We start from the raw sequence: 23013 nt of genomic DNA on the forward strand, positions 1-23013 counted from the left end.
GACCACGACAATGATGACTGCATGGCAACAAGGCAATCTCACCATTAGGTAACAGACCATAGAGGACGTCAGCCACTTCTCCCTTCATCCAGGAAAGGCAATGTAGAGATTGACGTCCACACAACAATCAACAAAGCAGCATTGGTTTTCCAATAGCTCCACACAATCTAGGCATCCAATACCATCAACAGGGCCATGAAGCTATGACTCTACATGACCATAGTAACACGAACTGCAATCTATGCCAGTGAGACATGGAAGAGAGTACACAAGTTGGATATCTGTCATCAGCACGGCCCATTTAAGATCCTGAGCATCATATGGAGAGATGACATCACCAACAAAGAAGTGCTATAGAGGACTGATCCGAAGTGTCTGTGGGACATCCTGGCGGAGATTGCCGAGGTTGGCAGGACAAGTATTTCATCTACTGGGTATACAGAGAGGCAGCTGAATTGACACCACCAGGAAGACAATAGAACCAGCCAAAGAATATTTAAGGAGAATCTCCAAGAGCAGGACACCCTCTGGACTGAAGAAATTGCAATGTACTGGAGCCAGTAGCAGACTCTTGCTGCCCATAGTTCCATGTGTGACAAAATCCAAGTCCTGATTTTACATAAAAATCTATGAAGAATTATGCTCTTGCTACTGGCTTTAATCCCATCCCTGGCCACTGTCTCAACAATGTCTACCCTTTCAGTAACCTTCTCTAGTCCTACAACCTCAAACTCGTTCTTTGGGCATTTTTCCTTCCTTTCAGCACATGATTGTTCAGCAACAAAGGTCTTACTCTCTAGAATTCACCCAAGGTCCTTCCAGTTCCTTTTTGTTGAAGCTCCTCATTGAAACCCATCAAAGACTTAGTTCTTAAATCATCATCTTTAGTACAATGCCCATCTTTTCCTGTGTGTGTGTGTGTGTATGGGATGCTTTGTAACATTAATGAAACTGCGCAAGTGTAAATTGCTGACATCCATTTAGCCTTTCCTATTGCTTTATGTAACTGCAAGGAAGGCTTTAATAATTTATGCACATTGCCCCATGAATTCCTTTATTCATCTACCCCATACCATTTCCCCATTCAATTTTTCTCCCATTCTTGTATCCCAAGTATACTATTTCATATTTCCTTATGTTAAACTGCCTGTGTCAGCATCATGTTTGCTTTCCTTACTTACGTCCGTTTAAACTTCTCTGGTGTTCTTAATCCAGTGGTAACTTGGTTTTTGCCATTTGAATAAAATGCTCTTTTACCCATTTTTTTAGGTCCAGATTCTGTAGATAAGTCCTCCTCTGCACATTAGAGTTCTAACTTCATGGCAGTGTTAATGTAAGCCTATTTGTGACACTGATAAATAAACTTAACGTTTGTTCAGTTATGTATGTAAATTTGCTGCATCATTAGGGATTGCAACAATCATCCACTTTGTTTTGGCTTACTAGTTTTATCATAAACTCTCACATGATGTTCCTCAACTTTGGAAGACAGCACGACACAATGCTGCATTTCCCGGATAATAAATTAGGTTGTAGTGTAAAAGAATAAGTAAATGACAAAATATATTTTGCAAGTTATTAAACCTTTAACCTTTTTTTCAAGAAAATAAACAGCTATTAGACACAATCGCTGAGCTAAACTACGCAGATGGGTTTTTTTGGTCCATGGAAGCCATTTCACTTGACTACTCAAACAAATGTGACACTATTCAATTCAAATTAGTACAGTCGAGGGGAAAAAAAACCCAGATCATCAAATTGAAACAAATTTAAATAACTACATTTTTATTTTAAAAAAATAAAACTGCCAAACACATGTTTGAAGAAATCCACAAAATGTTTGTATTTGAATTAACCCATCCTTTGGGCACTTGGCTGAGATAAAATTAAAATCAATTGCATCAAAATAAACCAAAGCAGGCATGTGATTTTTAAACATCTTATGTATCATGATGGAAGAAGCCATGCTAAATCTTAGACTTTCATTTTCGTCACAGTATTTCTTTTTCAATAAATGTGCAAGTTTTGGTGCCTAAGATCTGGTACCAGCCCAGACTAATGTATCCTTATGTTCTAAATAAATATGGGACAAATTTTGAAACCTGAAGATTTAGCAGTTCAACTTCAAAGGCAAATTGGAGGAGGACAGAGCTTTCTAAAGCTTACAAGATCTTTGAAACTATACTTTCTAAATCAGATACTTTTCAGGTGAGAGTATACAAATACAGCAAAATAGTAACATGGTTTTAATCCTTGGTGACACAAAAGATATTACAGGATAATCTGTCTGTAAACTTGCATTACCAGATTAGATATTTGTTACATTGATGTCCGCTATTTTTAAATTAGTTTTGTATTCATTATCAATCAGAACCCAACACTACACAAGTAACATTCAAAAATGTTGCACCAAATATCAAATATTTTAAAAACTAGTTTAGAAATAATACTTGGTGATTTTTGTAGGAGCATTACATCAGAATTGTAAACGAGAAAGTACACACATTTTCAAAATAAAATTCACAACCTGAATGCCCTACTTCTATAGGCAGAAATATGAAAACTATTGTTAATTTTTTAAAAACTGAGATTTTGATTAATTACATTTACTGCATGAGTGTTAATACCCATCACAAAAACAGCTGTATAGTAATATACTAAATAAATGCACTAGTTTCTTAAAATTATATACTGAAACTGCTAGTTTATTAACATTTCCAAAATCTCTCTGTACAAGGAAATGATTACAAAGTTAGGTATTTTTCTGAGCAGAAACCTGTAAAAGGTTGCAGCTTTTTGTCTTTCCTAGGCTTACCTGGAAAATGCCTTTACTGCTGCAACAACAAATAGAAACCCAATGATTTGTAGTATTTTAAACGCACCGCTGAGTAAATCTAGACCTAAACTGGCAGGGTTGTGTAAAAACATTATAATGCAGAAATTAAGCAATATTATTAGCTATATTAAAATATAGCAAGTCAATAAGTACTGGATATACAAAAATGAAAAATCCTGAATCTATTAGATCTCCTATGATTTCTCATGTGCAGTCTAAACTAGAGCCCATTGCCAAATAACCCACATTCTGACAATTAAGGAGCTATGCAGAAACCTAAGTCACTGCCATTGTAAGTTACTAATTCCACAGCCTATTCACTTTTAGCACACATCTGTTAAAGTGGCACAGTGCAAGCTAGAACTTGTAGTCCCAGATATCTGGGAATTACGGGCTAGCCTGGTAGCCAAGTTGAAGGCTAGAGGGAGTTCAGTGCCCTGATAGGGAACCTTGTAATGTGGCTTGTTTATTTCTATTGTGCAAAGTCAGGTTAACTTGGATTTGTGGCTTTTATAGTTTCAAGAGGACAGAAAAGCACTCTGGTATGGTAAGTGAGGAACTATTGCTGTGGCTGTAGCAGAGAAGATTCTTTTGCTGTAATGTGATCAGGCAATATTTTCACTGTACTATGATGAGGATCATTTCTGAGGAATAAAACTGAAGAGAAAATTGTGCAAAATGATTTGTAATAGCAAATGCTGAAAATAAACTATTCCAAATAAGAAAAACACAAATCTAATGAAGAAAAGGCACTTGAGCAATGAGGAAGAAGACATTTTACCAATCAGGAAAGAGAAAACTGACTTACTTTCATAACAGATACTATAATAACTAAAGACAAACATTTTGTTACAAATACCCAACAGTGCAGTATATAAAACGAGTAAATGCAATACAAACAATCTTTTTCTATTAAAATGCCTTGTACCAGAAGCCCTTTGGTGCAACTAAAAGAACCAGTGCCATCATTAGTTAACAGGATATCACAAATGAAATTTGTAATTATATATAACTAGCAACTAATGACAAAATAACCGGCTGCAACCAGTGAACATTTTAAAAATAACTTTCAACTAAATCATGGAGGGGATGGGCCATTAGGCCCATATAAGTGTCCCTTATAACACTAGTGGCAATGACAACTTACAGCCCAGAAATTCAACAGGCTCCATTGTAAGACTGGGATGCACAGCTCTCCAGGGAATCAAAAAATGAAATACAACTTGGGCCCACCTGGATTCCACTCCCTGTATTACCATTTTTTCAAGTTCTGCCCTGCTTCCCTCCCCACCCACTCTCTACATCAAGTTTGCAAAATGGGGAGGTCCTGGACTATCACAGGAATTCCACCCATTATATCCTCCATAAGGCTCAGCTGTAATCTCAACCAAGATGCCGACTTGCATTGGCAGGGCAGACCTTCAGGATTTTCAGGCTCTTACATTTTCTGTGTGCATGGTGAATTTTGGTTACATCCGTTATATACAAGGTTTTACTGTGAACTATTGTTCTCCCCCAGTTCCCAACTTCAAATTTTGAACAAGCGCAAAAGGTGTTACAGAATGGGGATGTAACGCAGGATCCTACTAGACCAGCAGATGTGTTAGAAAGATGTGCTTACGTAGAGTAATTGGAGCAATGGCAGGAAGCTGATTTTAAGCAGTTTCACAAAAGCAAGAAATGTCAGTTTGAAGAATCAGGTAGTTGTGAATTTAAGTTGGCTAAACTTATGGAACAAGTAGAATGAGGCTCATATTCCATTTGTACAAATAGAATAAACATTAGTGATCGGGGTTTTGGTTACTTGCTCTGGAAACTGCAATTTGGCAAAAAGAAGCAGTAGTAGGCTTTTTTGCTTCACATTCAGTCTTTTACTTTTGAGCTGCTTAGCTGGTTCACCATATAATTTAGTCTGAAATTGATGGAGAGTTTAGAGACCGCCCACTGGCAGGACTGCTGGTAAAAGTAAACATGTCTTTTTCTTTGTCTTTTCCATCATGTTTGTGTTTATGCTTGTGCTTGTGTTTATGTTTCTTCTTCTTTTTCTTGTGTTCATGATGATGGTGATGGTGGTGTTCCCCATGTCTCGATGAGCTGGACTCTTTGCCAAGTGAAGGAAGTGGAGCAGCTGGCATAGAAATCAAGGCATTTTCTATGGCTGGTGTCTCTTTTCCTATGAAAATGGCATACAATTTTTAAACCAATATTACTTTCTATTTATGTGCAATATACATACATAAATAGGTATGTGTGAGTTTGTGCATATGTATCATACTCACATTCAATGTAATATACAACATACATATACAGACCTGCAGATATATCATGTTTAGTTGAGATATACTTTATGCAGTAGATGAAAACCACCACATTTAAATGGATACTGCATAGAACCAAACTTCAAACAGATAATGTTCAAATCCCCCGCTTTCTCATATTTTGGAAATTAAGTATGAACAATCAGAGAAGATGTCAACTTATGTTTCCATATAACTTCCTGTGACTGGTTTAACAGCAATTTTAGGAGCCCACTGAAAATTTCAGCTGGTCTACAATGCTTTGTGCTGGGCGGAGATGATTGGGAGAGAGTAAATTCATTTAAAATGACGACGGGTATTTCAGTTGAGGTATTAATTATTGGAAAGGCACTTCATTGTTCATATCATAAATATATTCCAAATATAAGTTGCTCAAGATCTAGGTTGAAAGACAGCTGATTTTAAAATAAAACACAAATATGTGTTATGTTTTGCCAATTATATGCTGACTTCAAAATACAATTTTAATGAGCAGACCGCTTCATTCAGCAAAAGATTGTGCAATCCATTCAATCTATATTTAATTAGATGTAACTTTTTAAAATTGTTGCCTTTTCCCTATCTTTGTCCTCTCCTGACAGTTTTGACTCTTTGCTGGGGTTCAGTTCCACAAGCACTAGTCCTGTATTTTACTGAAGTGACCATTAGATACTCACTTCACAGTGATTGAACTACTCATTCAGTAGAGACAATAAAAACGCAGTCACACAAGCCTACATCAACTTACTGCAACCCTGAACACCACTTGGTTCTCTTTCCCCACATATAATGCATCAGTTTCTTCAGCTCTCTCTTACCTGGAGTGGATGGTCGTTCAAGTATATTCAGCTGGTGATAAATAAAAGCTTGACTATCGTGAACAGAGTCCATGTCAATCTCTTCATCTTCTTGAGAATTCGAAAACTAAAATAAAAATTCAGCACAAAGATTTTTTGCATAAGGCACAAATGTCACTCTGTATTTTTACTATGTTAGAACAAATGGCTAATACTTAATCATTATATATTTGTTGTAGTAATCTGTTCATTTTACACAAACAAAGCAATTAGGGTGATAAATTAACTTCTGCCCCAGTCTTGACTTCTCAGACTTATTCTTTCCTATAGGCCAATTGGCCTAACATCAGTAATAGGGAAAACATTATAATCTATTAGTGGGGACAAGACATTAGAAAAATAATGCAACTAACATCAACATGGCTTTTATGCAAGGGAAATTATCCTTTACTAAACTATTGCAGCTTTTTGAGGGTGTAACTAGCAGAGATAAACAAGGGGAAACCAGTAGCTGTAGTATATTAGGGCTTTCAAAATGCATTTGGTCAGTGTCACATAAGAGATTATTGCAAAAGATTATGCATTTAGATTTGGAGGTAATATACTAGAACTTGGGCTGAGGATTTGTTAACGGACAAAAAAGAGCATTGGAATAAATGCAATGTTTTCAGGTTGGGAGGTTGGAACAAGTAGGATCAGCGCCTGGTCCTCAGCTATTTACATTTCATATCAATTACTTAAATGAGGGGACCAAGTGTAGTGTATCCAAGTTCACCGATGGTACAAAGCCAAGCGTGAAAAAAGCTGCAAAGAGGACATAAAGTGACATTTTTAACTGACTATTCATTCCATAACACGCTGCGGAACTCTTACAATACCCGCACAATCTTCATTTCTCCTGACACCAACCTAAACAGCAAATATCTGCTCCCCTCCCACACTCTGCACTTACTTCAACTTAGTGTACTCTATTCACTGCTCATAATGTGTTCTTCTCCACATTGGGGAAGGCCAAATGCTGATTAAGGTATTCAGTAAAGCAATCACCCATTCAGTCCGCAAGCATGATCCATTGCTTCCGCCCAGTCACTTGCCATTTTAATTCTTCATTCCAGTCTGACACCTATCCTTCAACTCCTATACTATTCCAATAAAGCACAAGGCAAGTTCTAGGTCTCATATTTTTATTAGGCCTTTACAGTCTCCGTGCAACTTAGAATTAACCACTATTTCTATTTTCTCTTGGATAGGAAATGGTGGTAATACAGAATGGCTGCATTACAGCCACTGGGAGTTTAAGAAATGTGAGCTGGCACTGGCGGGGGGGGGGGGGGAGAGAATCCTCTATCAGTAAAGAGCTGGTACGGTGCTTTCCACATCCTCTGTCTACTTGTCTTTCATCCACCACCCCTCCCTGATCCATAGGCAGTTCCTTAGTTATATTTTTCCTGCTTCCTGACCCATTGCTATTCTGTTCTAACGATATACACCTCTTTGTGCCTTGAACCTTTTGAAATTTTATTAATTGTTTTTGCCGTCCACCTAGCACAGACCTCTTTATTGTTCTTGTCCTTTTCTATACTTGTTTTAAAGGCGTTCATCTCTAACTTCTTCCAGTTTTAATGGAAACTCAAGTGATTTGAAAGGTTGGCTGTCATTCTCCGCACAGCCTTACCTGCCAGGTTGTTTCCAGCAATTTCTGTTTTTATTGCAATTAAATGAAGTGTTGCTCTATTTTCCAGAAACTGCATTTGCAATCAATTTAAAAGAACCTCCTTACTTTGATTTTAAGTTTAACCTTGTTATCTTCATCCTTCTCCAGAACCTGCCCGGGTTCCAGTGGGGAACCAAGTGGGGTCTCCGCTTTTCTCTTTATGCCCTGCTGAACTCCAGGCCCAGAGGACACTGAGTCCTTGGCAAGATGCTCCTCTTCCTGGGAAAGAAAAAATAAACTTGTATTTACACAGTACCTTTCATGGCCTCAAAATATTCTCAACTGCCAATAAAGTACTTCCAAGTTATTCATTTCTACAATGAAGGCAAACTCTGCACATTACAAGGTCCCACAAAGTAAAATGTAATAAATGACCAGCTAATTTGCTTTTAAATTATGAGGTTGATGGGTAAACATGGTCATGGGATCTTTTACATTCACTTGAGTGAGCAGGAGGGGCAGATAGCTTATCTGAAAGATGGCACATCAGACAATACCCCACTGGAGTTATCAACCTAGATATGTGCTCAAGTCTCTGGAGGAAGAAGGATGGTTTGGAGGTGGAGAGCTGCTACGAAACCAAAGACTGATATCAAAAAGAAAACAAAACAGAAGAATTTCCTTACCATTTTATAATGCAGTTGCTATATGGTAAGAAAGGAAGAACACAAGTAGCATCTTTCACACCTCTATATCCCAAAGCACATTGTGACCAATCAAGTTAAAGATTTTTTGCTTTGCCCCTCACATTGAAATTTAATTGAACGGCAATTTCGGAAAGTGAGAACTAATCACGTTGGGTACAAGATATTTGGGCCCAGATACTTCCTTGACCAATGAGATATTAAGGAAAAAGATGGCATTTAAAATAATTTTGTTCCAAGTTTAGAGCTTCTGTGTACTTTTCTCACAAGAAAGCCAGCTTAATCACATTATTACCATTATTCTTACCCACTTAAAAAATTCAAGATAGAACAATTGAACTGTTATTAACAGACCTCTATTATCTGGAAAATGATCACCCCTCAAAACTTGTATGTTTTAATGTTTTTTTAACTTTTATGTTTTTAAAAATATTTTACTTAGCCCAGTATTGAATCAAAACTACTTGAATTTAAGGATCAGGGTGACTGAATCATGGTTTGTCAGCATCTTTAGGGGTTTCCATAATTCTCAAAATTCTAAATGAAACATATGAAAATAAGTTTTCTTTTCCAGGAGTGGAGGAGGAGAATGAGAATGAAATAATTGAAAATGCTGCTCTTCGCTGTGTCTGCTGCTACCTGATAATGGAATAGAGATATTAATGCAGGAAGCTCACAGTAATGAAATGCCTAATATTTGATCATTTTAAAAAATATATACATCAATAACTTGCATAAATATAGGACTTATGTAGCAAAATGTACGAAGATGCTTTCCAGAAGTGTTTTCAAACAAAATTTGACATCAAGCCAGGTAAGGTAGCAGGATAAAAACTTGGTCAAAGAGGGAAGATTTCACATCTCTATTAAAAGGAGTGAGATTAAGGGAAATTCAGAATTTAAGAGCCTAGACAACTGGAGGTAGGGCTGCAGATCATGGGACTAAACAAATTGGGCATGACCAAAAGGTCAGAAATTGGATGAATGCAATGATTTGAGGGTTGTAGGATTGGAGGAGATTACAGAGAGAGAGGGAGGGGTTTGAACGCAAGGCTCAGAATTACAAATGTAAGATAATGTTGGAACATGGGACAATGTAGTTTGGGGAGTAGAGGTGCAAAGTGAATACAATTTATACAAATTGAATTATGGGAGACGGTGGCCTAGTGTCAACGGATTAGTAATCCAGAGACCTCGGTGAATGCTCAAGTGGCACTCGTTCAAATCCCGCCATGGAAGTTGGTGGGATTTAAATTCAAACACTAAATCTAGAATATAAAGCCATGACAACTATAATCAATTGCTGTTCGCTAATGTCCTTCAGGAAAAAATCTGCTGTCTTTACCTGGTCTGCCCTACAGATGACTCCAGACGCATAATATGATTGACTCATTCAGTTCAAGGGCAATCAGGAATGGGCAACAAATGCTGGCCTTGTCAGGGACTACCATGGGCCCATGAAATTAAAAATACACGTCACAATTGCTAGAAAATATCATTATTTGCTTACATTAATCTGGAAGCCAGACATTAATCCATGCACACTTGCATTGCCTGCAGTCTCTTGTCCACATACTCCCGTCTCAGGGATAATAATAGGATTTAGCACTGTCTTCTTTTCCTTTAAGTTGAGGACAAGACCTAGCTCTGGTAGAGGAAGGCAAGAAGGTCTGCTGAGGCCAAACAAGGTATAGTATACATCCACAGCATCACAGCGAAGTCGCCAGTCATGGGAAGTTCCTTAAATTGAATTTCAAAATGTTAATGCTTTCCATTAGTTACAACACCGATTTTCAAAACAGATACAATTTATTTCAATTGAAACACACAAGACATAAATCGCAAGTAATGAGAGCATGATGGGTGTTAGCTATAAAGTTGGAGCTTATTGTGTGAAGAAAATAGATCCCACCTGTTGCTGTTCTCAGCTAGGCTGTTGTTACAAAACAGATATTGTAAAATAGAGCTGTGGGTGTCTTAAATCAGAGGTGGTCTTGTTGCTCGTTTCCTATATTTTGAGCCTAGATATATAGATCTTACCATGTTGCCCAAATGAAATTGAACATATTTTTAACATTTATATTTTAATCCTCTATTTATTTTTTTCCCTTGACAACTGCCTAATGTATTTTCTCAATAAATTCTATCACTGCTCAATTATTAATCACCTTATTTAAATGTCAAGAACGCACAGCACACTTGCAGTTAATACTCACAATAGATAATGATAACCCAAAGTAGGATACAAACATTTGTAAAGTTAAAATTATATATATTTCATAATGAGCACAGTGCAATACAAGTAGTGAAATAATTGAAAATTACAAGAGTTTTAGATATTTACAAATTGCTCAAGATTTACTTTCACAGTCTACATCTCCTCAAGCCCACTCACGCGTTATATTTTTAAGCCTTTTGTATTAATACTTTGCAGAAATAAAAGATGGCGGAAAGACCATAGGCAGCAAGATGGGGTGTCAGCTGAGGAACTTGACAAGACAGGGTGAAGCAAGGCCATGCAGGTATTTGGAGGGGGAAACCAATGCAGTTTTATAAAAGCAGGATAACAGACAGTGAGAGGCAACACAGATATGGGTAGATGAGTTTTGGACAATTTTCTGGAAATGGAAAGGCAGTAAGTACAACATTGGAGAGGTAGAGTAAAGACAAATGATATTCCAGTCAGTCAAGGGAGGTGGTGATGGTGCAGTAGCATTGTCACTGGACTAGTCACTTAGAGACCCGGGGTAATGCTCTGGGGACCCGGGTTTGAATCCCATCATGGCAGATTAAGAAACTTGAATACAATTTTTAAAATCTACAATTAAAAGTCTAATGATAATCATGAAACAATTTTTTTTGTTATAAAAACCCATCTGGTTCACCTAATATCGTTTAGGGAAGAAAATCAGCCATCCAGGTCTGACTTGCATGACTCCAAAACCACAACAATGTGGCTGACTCTTAAATGCCCTCTAAAATGGCCTAGCAAGCCTCTCAGTCCAAGGGCAATCAGGGATGATCAATAAATGCTGGTGACACCCACATCTCATGAATGAAATGGGAGGGTGGGAGGGCGGGAGGGGGGTGCAACTCAGGGAAGTTTTGCAAAACCTGAGCAAGTGGAAGCACAATAAGTGGGAAAGGAGCAAAGTTTGCAACTGAGTCCAACAACAAGGGCTTGGTATTCCCAATGGACATTGATTTATGTATGACTTCATATTGTGCCCAGTCAGACAGGCAGTCATAGAATTGTGAAATGCAGTTGAGAAACAGGGCAAATTATCATAAGCATTTTTCTGGCAGTCTACCCCCCATGCTCACAAATGTCACAAAAGGTTGGAATATACAGAAAGAGACTAACGCATCCTCAGAGGACTCCAGAGGTGATGATCTTCTCATTTTTAAAGAAAATATTAAGGGTTATGTTTCCCATGATTCTATCAATGTTCGTAATGTAAAAAAAGAGACATAGGAAAATTGCCAGTACAATCCACATAGCTTCGGTTTACGATACAATCCATTAAAAACAGGATGGAAACTAAATTGGATAGTCCCAAAAAATGGGTATGCGGCATCACAATGTCCATTTGTTGTCTTGATGCAGGAGGTGGAAACAAGTCGAGCTCTCCTGTGTCTGTAATGTAAGGAGAAAAGGCAGTGGAAACAGATAGCTGGGGAGGTCAGTGCCAGGAGTCCACCTCCATACTGCCGCAAAATGCTTAACAACCTTACATGAATGATCAAGGCCAGTGAATGCATCTTCAAATGCCATATCTCAACAACTATACCCACCGCCCCCCCCCCCCAGCTTCAGTTATTGCTCAAATCACCACAAACCCATTACTCACCTCAATCAGCACCATACTGAATATGCACCACATTCGCACCTGCATCTCACAGCTTGCACACACTGCCAGCTATCCTATCGTGTGAATTATATCACTAAAACAGATTGCACTACCCTCACTGATACACTTTACTCTTTTTTATTTTTTCCCTACTCTGCAGGAGTAGGTGGCACACAACCAAAGACTAACTTCAGAGGAACAGGCCACTTGCATGACCTAAGCCCATGGAGGAAATGGTGCAGGCCATTATTCTAAGTGTCACTGCTGAGGCCATGGGCGGCAGCAAAGCTGAGATCACTGAAGGCATGCTCATACATAATTCTCCTCAAATCCAAATTCCATTTTATCCCACAATCTCTTCTAATTTACAAGCTGCAGAAGGTGTAGCTATCTCTTACTTTCCCCTTTCTTCAAAACCTTTTCTTTGTGCATTGTCCTTTCAGATATCCAAGAAATGCAACCTGATTAGGCAATGGAGGAAAACCAAGAGAGTGATGAATACATTGTTAATTGACTCAGTCACCAGCTCAGATATCAATACTACAATTATCTTGAGAGGACAGTTTAAAGGTGAGATCTGCATATGGTGAAACATGGGGTACAAGTGCACAGAGGCAAGGATAATACAGATAAACAAGGTTGGAGACAGGTTCTGCTGCAGAGGCCTTTGATGGAGCAGGATACAGAAGGCAGCTGATGGGTATACACAACTAAATTGTGTTGGAAAGTCTGACATAAAACCTGTGTTTAAAGTCAAGGACCATGGCACAGGGCTCTGTGCACAGCTTGGAGCTCATCCTTTCCAACATGGAAGAAATGATAGCCAGTTCCATTAGTGCACTTGCAGACCCAACCATGACACAGTGTTCAAGGGCCGCATAAGTAGTCTCCACCATAAGTCAAATTGCTATCATACAAGCTCGGTTTTCTGTTGGCTGCTATCATGATTACAGATACCAGTATGAAAATGGTGCAGTCCAGCAATCTATCCGCCAACTGATTGCTAAGTTGCTGAAGCACCACAAGGGAGTGGCAGTGGTTCCATGAAGCACAAGCTGCTATCCTCACACAAGGTGACAGTAACCATCATCCCAGTGCTGTCCCTCCCAGCCCGGACTGCTGCTACTATTGAGCTGGTGCAGGCTGCTTGAAGTTGCCCTCCATGGCCATCTGCAGTCTCATCCATTATAGGTCAGCCATGCTGCAGCCACTGGGTTAGCACTGCCTTTCTAAGTGCTCCTATGCAAACTCACACAAAAGACAGAAGTGAGGGGAATGTGCAAGGGTGATTTAGTTCATGTTTGTATGCAAAGTGGCAAAGTTTACAAATTCACTTTTGTATTGTGACCAAGAGGATGATGATGTCAGTGAACCTTCAAAGTCCCAGCCACTACTTTGAAGTGAAACAGTGATTTACTTCCATTTCTTTCAATTTAATATAAGGCAACTGCTGCTCACGATGTGGTTTCTTCTATATGGGGAAGATTAAACACCGGCTGAGTGACTGCTTTCATGAATACGTCTGTTCAGTCCATGAGCGTGACCCATCCCCCTCAAGGTTCTAGTTGCCTGCCATTTTAATTCTCTACTCTGTTCTTACTCTGCCCTTTCTGCCTTTGACCTGCTACTGCGTTCTGATGAAGCAGTACTCGAGCTGAAGGAACAGTACCCCATTTTTCAACTGGGCACTTCACAACCTTCTGGACGCAACACTGAGCTCTATAAGTTTTTACCATAACCTCTGCCCCACGTTATTTTGTGTTTCTTTGCTGGTTAAGGCTTTTCCCCTTCACTTCTCTCTTCTTTCCTTTGTGTTTGGATGCCAACCATGCCATCCATGCCTCCTCTAGACACATCTTTTGTCTCTTTATTGGTCCCATTATGGCCCTCTTTGGCCTTGTATCATGAAATTGTCATTTAATTTTTCTTGCCCTCCACACACCTTCCTTTATGTTCTTCCACCTTTCATCAGAACCAGGAAAAGTTAGAAATGTAATAATTTTTGAGCAAGTGAAAGATCACAGATGCTAACTTTTGTTTCTTTCTCCACAGATGCTGCCAGATCTGTTGAGTATTTCCACCATTTTCTTCAGTTGCAAACAGGAGTCACTGATGGCCCTTGTCACTCAGTATGCACCAGTTAATTTGTCATGGTGGTTGAAATATAATTGGCACAGCAGGTGGTCACAGAATATCACATGACTGCTGTCAGGGTGCTGGGCACCAACCTGAATGAACAAAACAATGTGCATACAGTCAACAGCTCCCTGAACATGGAGAAATCTGCAATTTGAGAAAACCCTCATGCTTGTTCCATCTGCTTCTGACAAGGGAGAATGAAATTAAGTTAGCTCTCCGATTAGAAAGCCTCAGCTTAATGTAACTGTGACAAAATGTTGCGACATGTTACTAATATCACCATTAACAGCCTAGGAGGAGCCAAATACATAAAATTCATTGGCTCGGTCACTTTCACAGTCATTACAGTCTTGACCCTGCCTTGGTTTCTCACTGAAATTTAAGTTGGGAGAATTCTTCCCTGAAGACCCTCAGCAGATATGATCTCTGCTGAAAGCCTTCTCTCCCTTCTGCATTGCCTAGCAACTTTAACCTCTATTCATTCACCTAGTCATGGGGTATTCCAAGAGGAAGACTGACTAGTGCACCCAGGTCTGGCAACAACTGGTTTGCACAGAAGCCTAGAGTCAGCAAAAGGTGCTTTAGCACCTGCCATAACACACACACACAGTGGATTTTTGAACGGCTATGGAAAGTGCCTAAAACATATAGAATATAGAAATCAACCAGCAGCTAACCTTTAAGTAGTTGATCATCTCTCTACATAGTGCTGGCGGGGATTCCTTCCTGTTGCTTAAGCATGTTCAGCTGTGCAAGCTCAAGAGAAAATGCCAGTTGGATTGCTGAGCTGCAGAATGGCAGCAGGGCCATCAATTCAGCTTTGTGTGCTGATTAACACAACTTTCCTGCTCTGCATAATTCTGATGAACATTTAGTAAATACACACAAATGCCACCCATATGAAGCCCAGCACGCTTCATGTCACAAGTGCACGTGCTGCAGACCCCACTCTGGCACTCTAAAGGCACACTACTGAGCCCAATTTCCCCCCATATTTGACAATGTTATGACAATGGAGAAAAACCCGGAAATTATACAAGGAAACTTTGGACTTTACAAAGATCGGAGTTGTATTTCTTTTTAATGGACATCGACACCAAAGATGGTGGAGACTGTACAACTAGTCACTGGCAGGAATGGTTGCAGGGGTTTCTTTAAGGGACAATGCTACCTCTCCCTGTACTTCCAGACAAGGTACTTGTAAAACCACAAAGACCAATTATCATCACCAATAAGGGCAAAGCAATATTATGGCCCTCTCACCTCCAAGACCCTAGGTATAATGGCCTATGCAGGCTAGTACATTCTGGCCCGATTGGAATACACAAAGCTGGGGGTTAAGAGCCTACCAACTACCAGCCTGTCTTGTACTGTCTGGTGGTCTGTGTGCTGAGAGAAATTTTGTCACACTGAAGAAAATACAATAGCCAGCTTTTGCAGGAACATCTAAAACTCTGTCTCTTTCTGTAAAAATCGATAAGCCAGCAGGAGGATTGTAGCTGGAAAAGAACTAAAATCTCTACCAAACTAGTGCTGGACATCTGAATTGAAGAATCAAATGCTTGTCAGCAGAAGCCAACTATATCCAAAACAATTGTAATAGCCACAACGTACCATCATCTACTCCTCATAATTCAAAGATTGTTCCCTATAATTTTTTTTATATTTACTTCCTATTGGACTCAATTCTTATCTCTATCTGTATGACTGCAGATGCATGTGTTTTACCATTTCTCTTTACCTTTTAGTTGTTAATAAAATTACTCCATCTTGACTCAAGAATTCCTGGTTGAATTGGCTGCTTTTTAAACATTACAATTGGGTCTGGAAAAGGTATTCAAGGGAAAGGAAATCTTGTTAAATTAATCATTTGTTGCTAGCAGTGGGCTGAATAAAGACAAGAAGCCAGTGATCCCTCCTCCCCCAGGTTTGTGATACTTGGGGGGTATTCCAGCCAGAGAGTGACAAATCGAGGGGCCTCACCCAGATCAGTAGCTCTTAGGGAACCCCACCTGCGCTGGTTGTAACAACAACAGCTTGAAAAACTAATTTTGGAATGAAACTTCAAAGATTAACTCATTACCATAAAATTATATTTTTACATCTCCAATGCTTACAATCGTGCTACAATTTGTCCAAATATAGCTTTCATTGAATATTTTTGATCTGAGTTGTAATCTTTGCATTAAATTACATAAATAATAAATTATAGAGCCAACTGCTTCAATATGCACTTACATTTTCTAAACAGTTTTAATTACTGATGAACAGCACATTCACCAAGTTTGTTTTGATAAAAACAGCATATACAAAAACACTTGAGCAGAAAGTATGTTCAGTGGTGAGCATGTTTTATTAGTAAGTTCAAAGAGCAAGTTACCACTCTCCCAATAATTTTTAGACTCATCAAATCTTGTAACAAAAAAACAGCTTTACTGCAAGATACTATAAAAATAATGACGTTTATATGCAGTGCTCTGTTCATTAGCCAAGAATTGTGAAACAGTGCATTAGTATTGTTGGAAGACTTTGTGCAGCTATAATCACAGCACAGATCAAGAGGCCCTGATAAATCCCAGCTGTGCCACTTATTTTCTGTGCAGGACGAAACTCCATAGCCCTGTGTATAGGATAACACAAAGTCTGGATTGTGTTACAAGACAGAAACATTTCAAGGTTGAGATGATCACAAAACTTAAACTGGAGCTTGGTCATTACCTTTACTCCCAAGATATGTTACTTGAAACAAGCTCCATAACATAACTCTTCGCAACTTATACACAGATGGAGTTTTGGAAGCTTTCCTTCTCCATTTTTGTAAAGTGCTAGTTTTTATTACTAGTGCACAAAACCCCTTCAGCCATCTCTCATAAACAAAGGATATTTGCCCTACCTGTTAGGTCACAACATCTAACAGTCAACAGAGAGATTTTATTTTATCTGTTCTTGGAATGTGAGCATCACTGACAAAGTCAGCATTTGTTGCCCATCTCTCATTGCCTTCGAGCGGATGATGGTGAGCTAGCTTTTGGAACTGCTGCAATCCATGGGTACAGGTACAATCAAATGATGTTTGATGGAGTTCCAGGACTTTGACCCAACAACAGTAAAGGAAGGGCAAGTTACAAGTCAGGATGGTTTGTGGCCTAGATGGGAATTTGAAGGTTGTAGTATTTCTATGTTTCTATTTCCCTTGTCCTTCTAGGTCTGCGATAGGCAGCCTGCAGCTTGTGGGCCGCAAGACATTTTCTTGACCATTGCCCATATGTAGGATTGTCAGGTTCTGCTGGCTTCCGTCCATATTGTTTTCTTCTTACTGGTATTACTGAAGTGATATGTATGTAAAGCAATGGCATGTGATATGTGTGCTGATTGAACACAACATTGATTGAGAGAGCCATGCACTCCTTCTGTTTCCAAAGCACACCGAGTATGATGTTGAGGTAAACGTAAATATTTTTGCTTTTACCATCTGAAGTTGATGGAAGTTTGATTAATATATGAATGATTAGGCATTTTCCATAGCTCATTATGAAATACTGGCCGCATAGTAAATGTATTTAATCTTATTAAGTCATAGTTAGTGAACATGCCCGATTTCCATCTTGCAGCTCACTGAGATGAAGGGAGGGCTACTCATGCAGCCCACTCACTAGCCTAGGTTGCCTATCGCTGTTCTAGGTGGTAGATGTCACTGTTTTGGAAGGTACTTTTAAAACAGCCTTGACGAATGCCTGCAGTGCAACTTGCAGATGGTATACACTGCTGCACCAATGGTTGAGGGAATAAGTGTTGAAGTGGTGGATGATGTGCCAATCAAGGTGGTTGCTTTGCCCTGGTTGGTGTTGTTTTTCTTGGGTGCTGTTGAAATCATAGAAACCCTACAGTGCAGAAGGAGGCCATTCGGCCCATCTAGTCTGCACCGACCACAATCCCACCCAGGCCCTACCCCCACATATTTACCCACTAACCTACGCATCACAGGACTCTAAGGGGCAATTTTTAACCCGGCCAATCAACCTAACCCGCACATCTTTGGACTGTGGGAGGAAACCGGAGCACCCGGAGGAAACCCACGCAGACACGAGGAGAATGTGCAAACTCCACACAGACAGTGACCCGAGCCGGGAATCGAACCCGGGACCCTGGAGCTGTGAAGCAGCAGTGCTAACCACTAAGCTGCACTTAACCATACAAGAAGTTATCCTATCACAGTTCTGACTTGCGACTTGCAGATAATGGACAGGCTTTAGGGAATAAGTGGTGAACCTCATAACTGTTCCTGTATCCACCATATTTACCCGTGTAGTCCAGTTAAATTTCTGATCAGTTGGTTCCCCAGGTTGTTGTTGGTGGAAGATTCAGATTCAATGCCATTGAATGTTGAGGGACAATGGTTGGATTCTCCCTTGTTGGAGATGGTCTTTGCCTTGCACTGTGTGAATATTATTTACCACTGATCAGCCCGGCCTGAATGTTGTCCAGGTCTTGCTGCATGTGAACATGGACTGCTTCAGTATCTGAAGAGTTGCAAATGATACTGAATATTGTGCATTATACAATTATCAGCAAACATTTCCACTTTTGGCCTTATATTCAAGGGAAGGTCATTGATGAATCAGCTGAAGATACTCCTGAGGCAATTTCCTGGGATTGAGATAATTGGCTTCCAAACAACCAAAACCTTTGTTCTCCGTATGACTCCAGCCTGTGGAGAGATTTCCCCAATTCCCATCGACTTCAATTTTGCTGGGGTTCCTTAATGAGGTCCAGAGCCAAGTAGTTCTGGCAAAACCCAAACTGAGCATCAGTGGTCAGGTTGTTGTTAAATGGCACTTGATGATAACTTTGCTGATGACTGAAAAGTATAGACTGTTGGGTAATAATTGACCAAATTGAATTTATCTTGCTCTTGTGGAGAAGACCATATCTGAGCAATTTTCACATAGATGCCAGCATTGTAGCTGTACTGGAAAAGTTTGGATAAGAACATGAGTAGTTCTTGACCACAAGTCTTCTATGTTACTGCTGGGATGTTGTCAGGGCCCAAAGTATTTGCTATATCCAGTGTCTTCAACCATTTCTCGATATCAAAGGGAATTAATGGAATTGACTGAAGACTGGCATTTACGATGGTGGGGACCTCATGAGGAGGCCAAGATGGATCATTACTCGCTTCTTCTGGCTGAAGATGGTTGCAATTGCTTCAGCCCTGCCTTTCACACTGACTGCTGGGTTTTCCCCATCATTGAAGCTGGGATATTTTTGTAGCCTCCTCCTCTAGTTGGTTGTTTAATTGTCGACCACCATTCACAAACTTGATAAGGCAGAACTCCAGAGCTTTGATCCGACCCATTGTTTATGGGATCACTTAGCTTTGTCTAGCACTTGCTGCTTCCACTGTTTAGTATATATGCAGTCTATGTTGTAGCTTCACCAGGTTAGCACCACATTTCAGATATGTCTGGTGCTGCTCCTGCAATGCCTTGCTCCAATCCTCACTGAACCAGGGTTGGTCCCTTGGCTTGATGGTAGTGATACGCTGGGCCACGAGATACAGATCACGGTTGAATACAGTTCTGCTGTTGCTTATGGACCACAGTGATTCATGGTGTTCTGAGTCTATTTCATTTAGCTCAGTGGTAGTGTCACACAACGCAATGGAGGGTGCCCTCAGTGAGAAACAGAACTTCATCTCCACAAGGGTTTTGTGCTGGTCACTCCTACAAACAGTGACATGGACAACAGTATCTGTGACAGATAGACTTGTGATGATGTGCTCGAGTATTTTTTTTTCCGGTTTACTTGCCAGCTCTGCAAGCCCAGTCTGACAGATGTGTGCCTTTCAGGACTCAGATAGCTTGGCTATTCGTGGTCGCAATCGAGCCACTCATGGTAATGGACATTAAAGTCCCCTACCCAGAGTACATTCTGTGCCCTTGTTATCTATCCTCAGTACTTCTTCCAAGGGGGATGTTCAACATGAAGGATTCATCAGCTAAGTGAGGGCGATAGGTGGTAATCAGCATAGGTTTCCTTGCCCATCTTTTTGACCTGATGCCATGAGACTACATGGTTCCAGATACATGTCAGTCACAGCGGTATACAGCACAGAAAAAAGCCCTCTGACCCATCCTGCCTGCGCCAGTCAAAGACAAACCAACTAACTATTCAAATCCCATTTTCCAGCACTTGGCCCATAACCTTGCATGCCTTGGCATTGCAAGTGCACATCTAAATATTTCTTAAGTTATGAGGATCTCTACCTCCTCCACCCTTTCAGGCAGTTGGTTCTAATCTTACACCACCCTTTGGGTGAAAAAATATTTTTTCATATCCACTCTAGACCTCCTCCCTCTTACCTTAAATCTATGCCCCCTACTCATTGATCCCTCCACAAAGGGGAAAAGTTTCTTCCTGTCTACTCCATCTATGTCCCTCAATAATGTCCTCCCTCAATCTCCCCTGCTCCAAGGAAAACAACCCCGGTCTATCCAATCTTTCTTCATAACTAAAACTCTCCAGCCCAAACAACATTTTGGTAAATCTCCTCTGCACCCTATCTAATGCTTTCACATCCCACCGATAATGTGGATTCCAGAACTACGCACAATACTCTAGGTGTGGCCCAACCAACGTTTTATATAATTTAAGAACTTCCAGAACCAATTCATCCCAAATGCATACCATTGTGCCACCATGTCCTAGTGGTTTCAAAAGTTAGTGAAGAGGACTTTGCTGGAATGGCTGGGTAGGGTCTGCTGTAGTTTCTGGTTCCCTAGTCAGTGTTGAGTGGTGCAGAGCAAGTCTCTGCTCTTTGGTGACATTTCCTTGAAGAAAACATCTAGAATAAGAATCAAAAGAAAAACTGAGCTGCAGAAGCTGGGAAGTGACTACCCAAGCAATCCTGAAATATATTATGGGGCTAATCTTCATTTTTGCAAGTCCTCTAACTTGCAATTCCGGAGAGATCTTAATATGCCAAAATAATTTTGGTCACAGTCAGGTAAAGTCGCCATTGTTCCAGATGACCATAGGCATTGACTGGTGGTGATTTAACCTGAGGATCACCACACCTCAGACAAAGGGCAAAGTTTACAAGGCAGGACCTTCATGAATAACCTCAGCTGATATGGGAATTGAACCCCTGCTGTTGGCATTGCTAACTAGCTGTCCAGCCAACTGAGCTAAACCAATCCATATAAAAATGGCCAATTGACCGGCTGCTAGCATTGCTCTTACATTTGGAGGCACACACAAATATTCAAACTAATTAACAATGTATTATTAGGCAGTGTCAAATCAACTGGACACAGAGACAGGTAGTATATGATTTTTATTGAGGTCCAGCACCACTTCACCAGGACCACATATTGATCCCACTGGATTTAGGAACTGTTGCTGCTTTTTTTAAAAATTCATTCATGCGACATGGGTGTCTCTGGCTGGCCAGCATTTATTGCTCATCCCTATTGCCATGGGAGGGCAGTTGAGAGTCAACGACATTGCTGTGGCTCTGGACTCATGTAGGTCAGACCAGGTAAGGACGGTAATTTCCTTCCCTAAAAGGACATTAGTGAACCAGATGGGTTTTTCTAACAATCGACAGTGGTTTCAAGGTCATCAGTAGATTCTTAATTCCAGATATATTTTACTGAATTCAAATTCCACCATCTGCTGTGGTAGGATTCGAACCGGGGTCCCCAGAACATTAGCTGAGTTTCTGGATTAATAGTCCAACAATAATACTACTAAGCCATCGCCTCCCTATAAATATGTTTGCAGTCTATTTCTTTAGAAATAAAAGCATGTTTAATACAAAGTATAAATCAACATGGTACGAATTATAATTAACTGAAGAACGAAGGAAACATTAATTAAAAATGCTTAATTCAGATTTGTACAGTACTTACAGCATAAACAAATGAAAAATAAATATTTTATTTTATAATTTTATTATATTTGAGGCAAGGTAATTGTAGTCAGTACTGCAGGCCAACAGTATGAATAAAATCTGAAATTTTCATACTCTTCCACATATAAAATTTCTCCACAGTATCCAATACCCCATCAGTTATCACGTACTTGTTTATACTTTCTTCCAGATATTTCTAACATTAATCATCCAACTTATTGGCAAGTTCTTTTTTCCCCCCCAAAATGCTCAAAACTTGTGCTTTCATCTGGTCCATCCACAACTCTCCCCGTCCCTTCCTTGATTCCAGTTCTTGGGATAAACTTTCAACTAACATTCATGACAAGCGCACAGATTCATACTAGTATCTTGACTACACTTCCTCACACCTCACTTCCTGTAAGGACTTTATTTTGTTTTCCCAGCATTTCTGACTCTGTTGCATCTGTTCCAACACTGTAATCTTCCACATTTGCATTTCCAATATGTCTTTTTTCTCAGCCGAGAACTCCTCCTGCTCCCCACCCTTGGCATGATGGACAGCGTCCAGAGTGGCTGACCTATTTCATACACTCGTGCTCTTAACCCCTTTCTCCCTCCTCCTCAGAATCATGATGATAGACTTCCAACCCCCCCCCCCCCCCCCCACCAGCCTCCACATTCAATGGATCATCTTCACCATTTCTGCCACCTCCAGGGTGAAGCCACCACCCAACACATTTTCCTTTTCCCTCCATGCCACTCTGGTTCACTCCTCAGTCATTTCCCAGACACCACCCTTTCCTATGGCATCTTCCCATGCAAGCGGCAGGAGTTTCAA

General features: G+C 40.0%; 1 protein-coding gene across 3 annotated transcripts in view; it reads right to left on the bottom strand.

Moving 5' to 3' along the window:
• Positions 1-1764: 1764 nt before the first annotated feature.
• Positions 1765-23013, bottom strand: part of taf2 (TAF2 RNA polymerase II, TATA box binding protein (TBP)-associated factor) — a 111180-nt gene continuing 89931 nt past the window's right edge. For 2 of the 3 annotated variants that reach the window (XM_078216509.1, XM_078216511.1), the window contains 4 exons: positions 9799-10028; positions 7711-7863; positions 5952-6057; positions 1765-5009 (listed from right to left, as the gene is read on the bottom strand). In XM_078216509.1, the coding sequence (XP_078072635.1) occupies positions 4744-5009; positions 5952-6057; positions 7711-7863; positions 9799-10028 (755 nt within the window). In that variant the 3' untranslated portion in view covers positions 1765-4743. The remainder of the gene's footprint in view (positions 5010-5951; positions 6058-7710; positions 7864-9798; positions 10029-23013) is intronic. The other variant, XM_078216510.1, reaches the window with a different exon arrangement.

Source organism: Mustelus asterias, chromosome 7, assembly GCF_964213995.1.
Source record: "Mustelus asterias chromosome 7, sMusAst1.hap1.1, whole genome shotgun sequence".
Taxonomy (NCBI): Eukaryota; Metazoa; Chordata; class Chondrichthyes; order Carcharhiniformes; family Triakidae; genus Mustelus; species Mustelus asterias.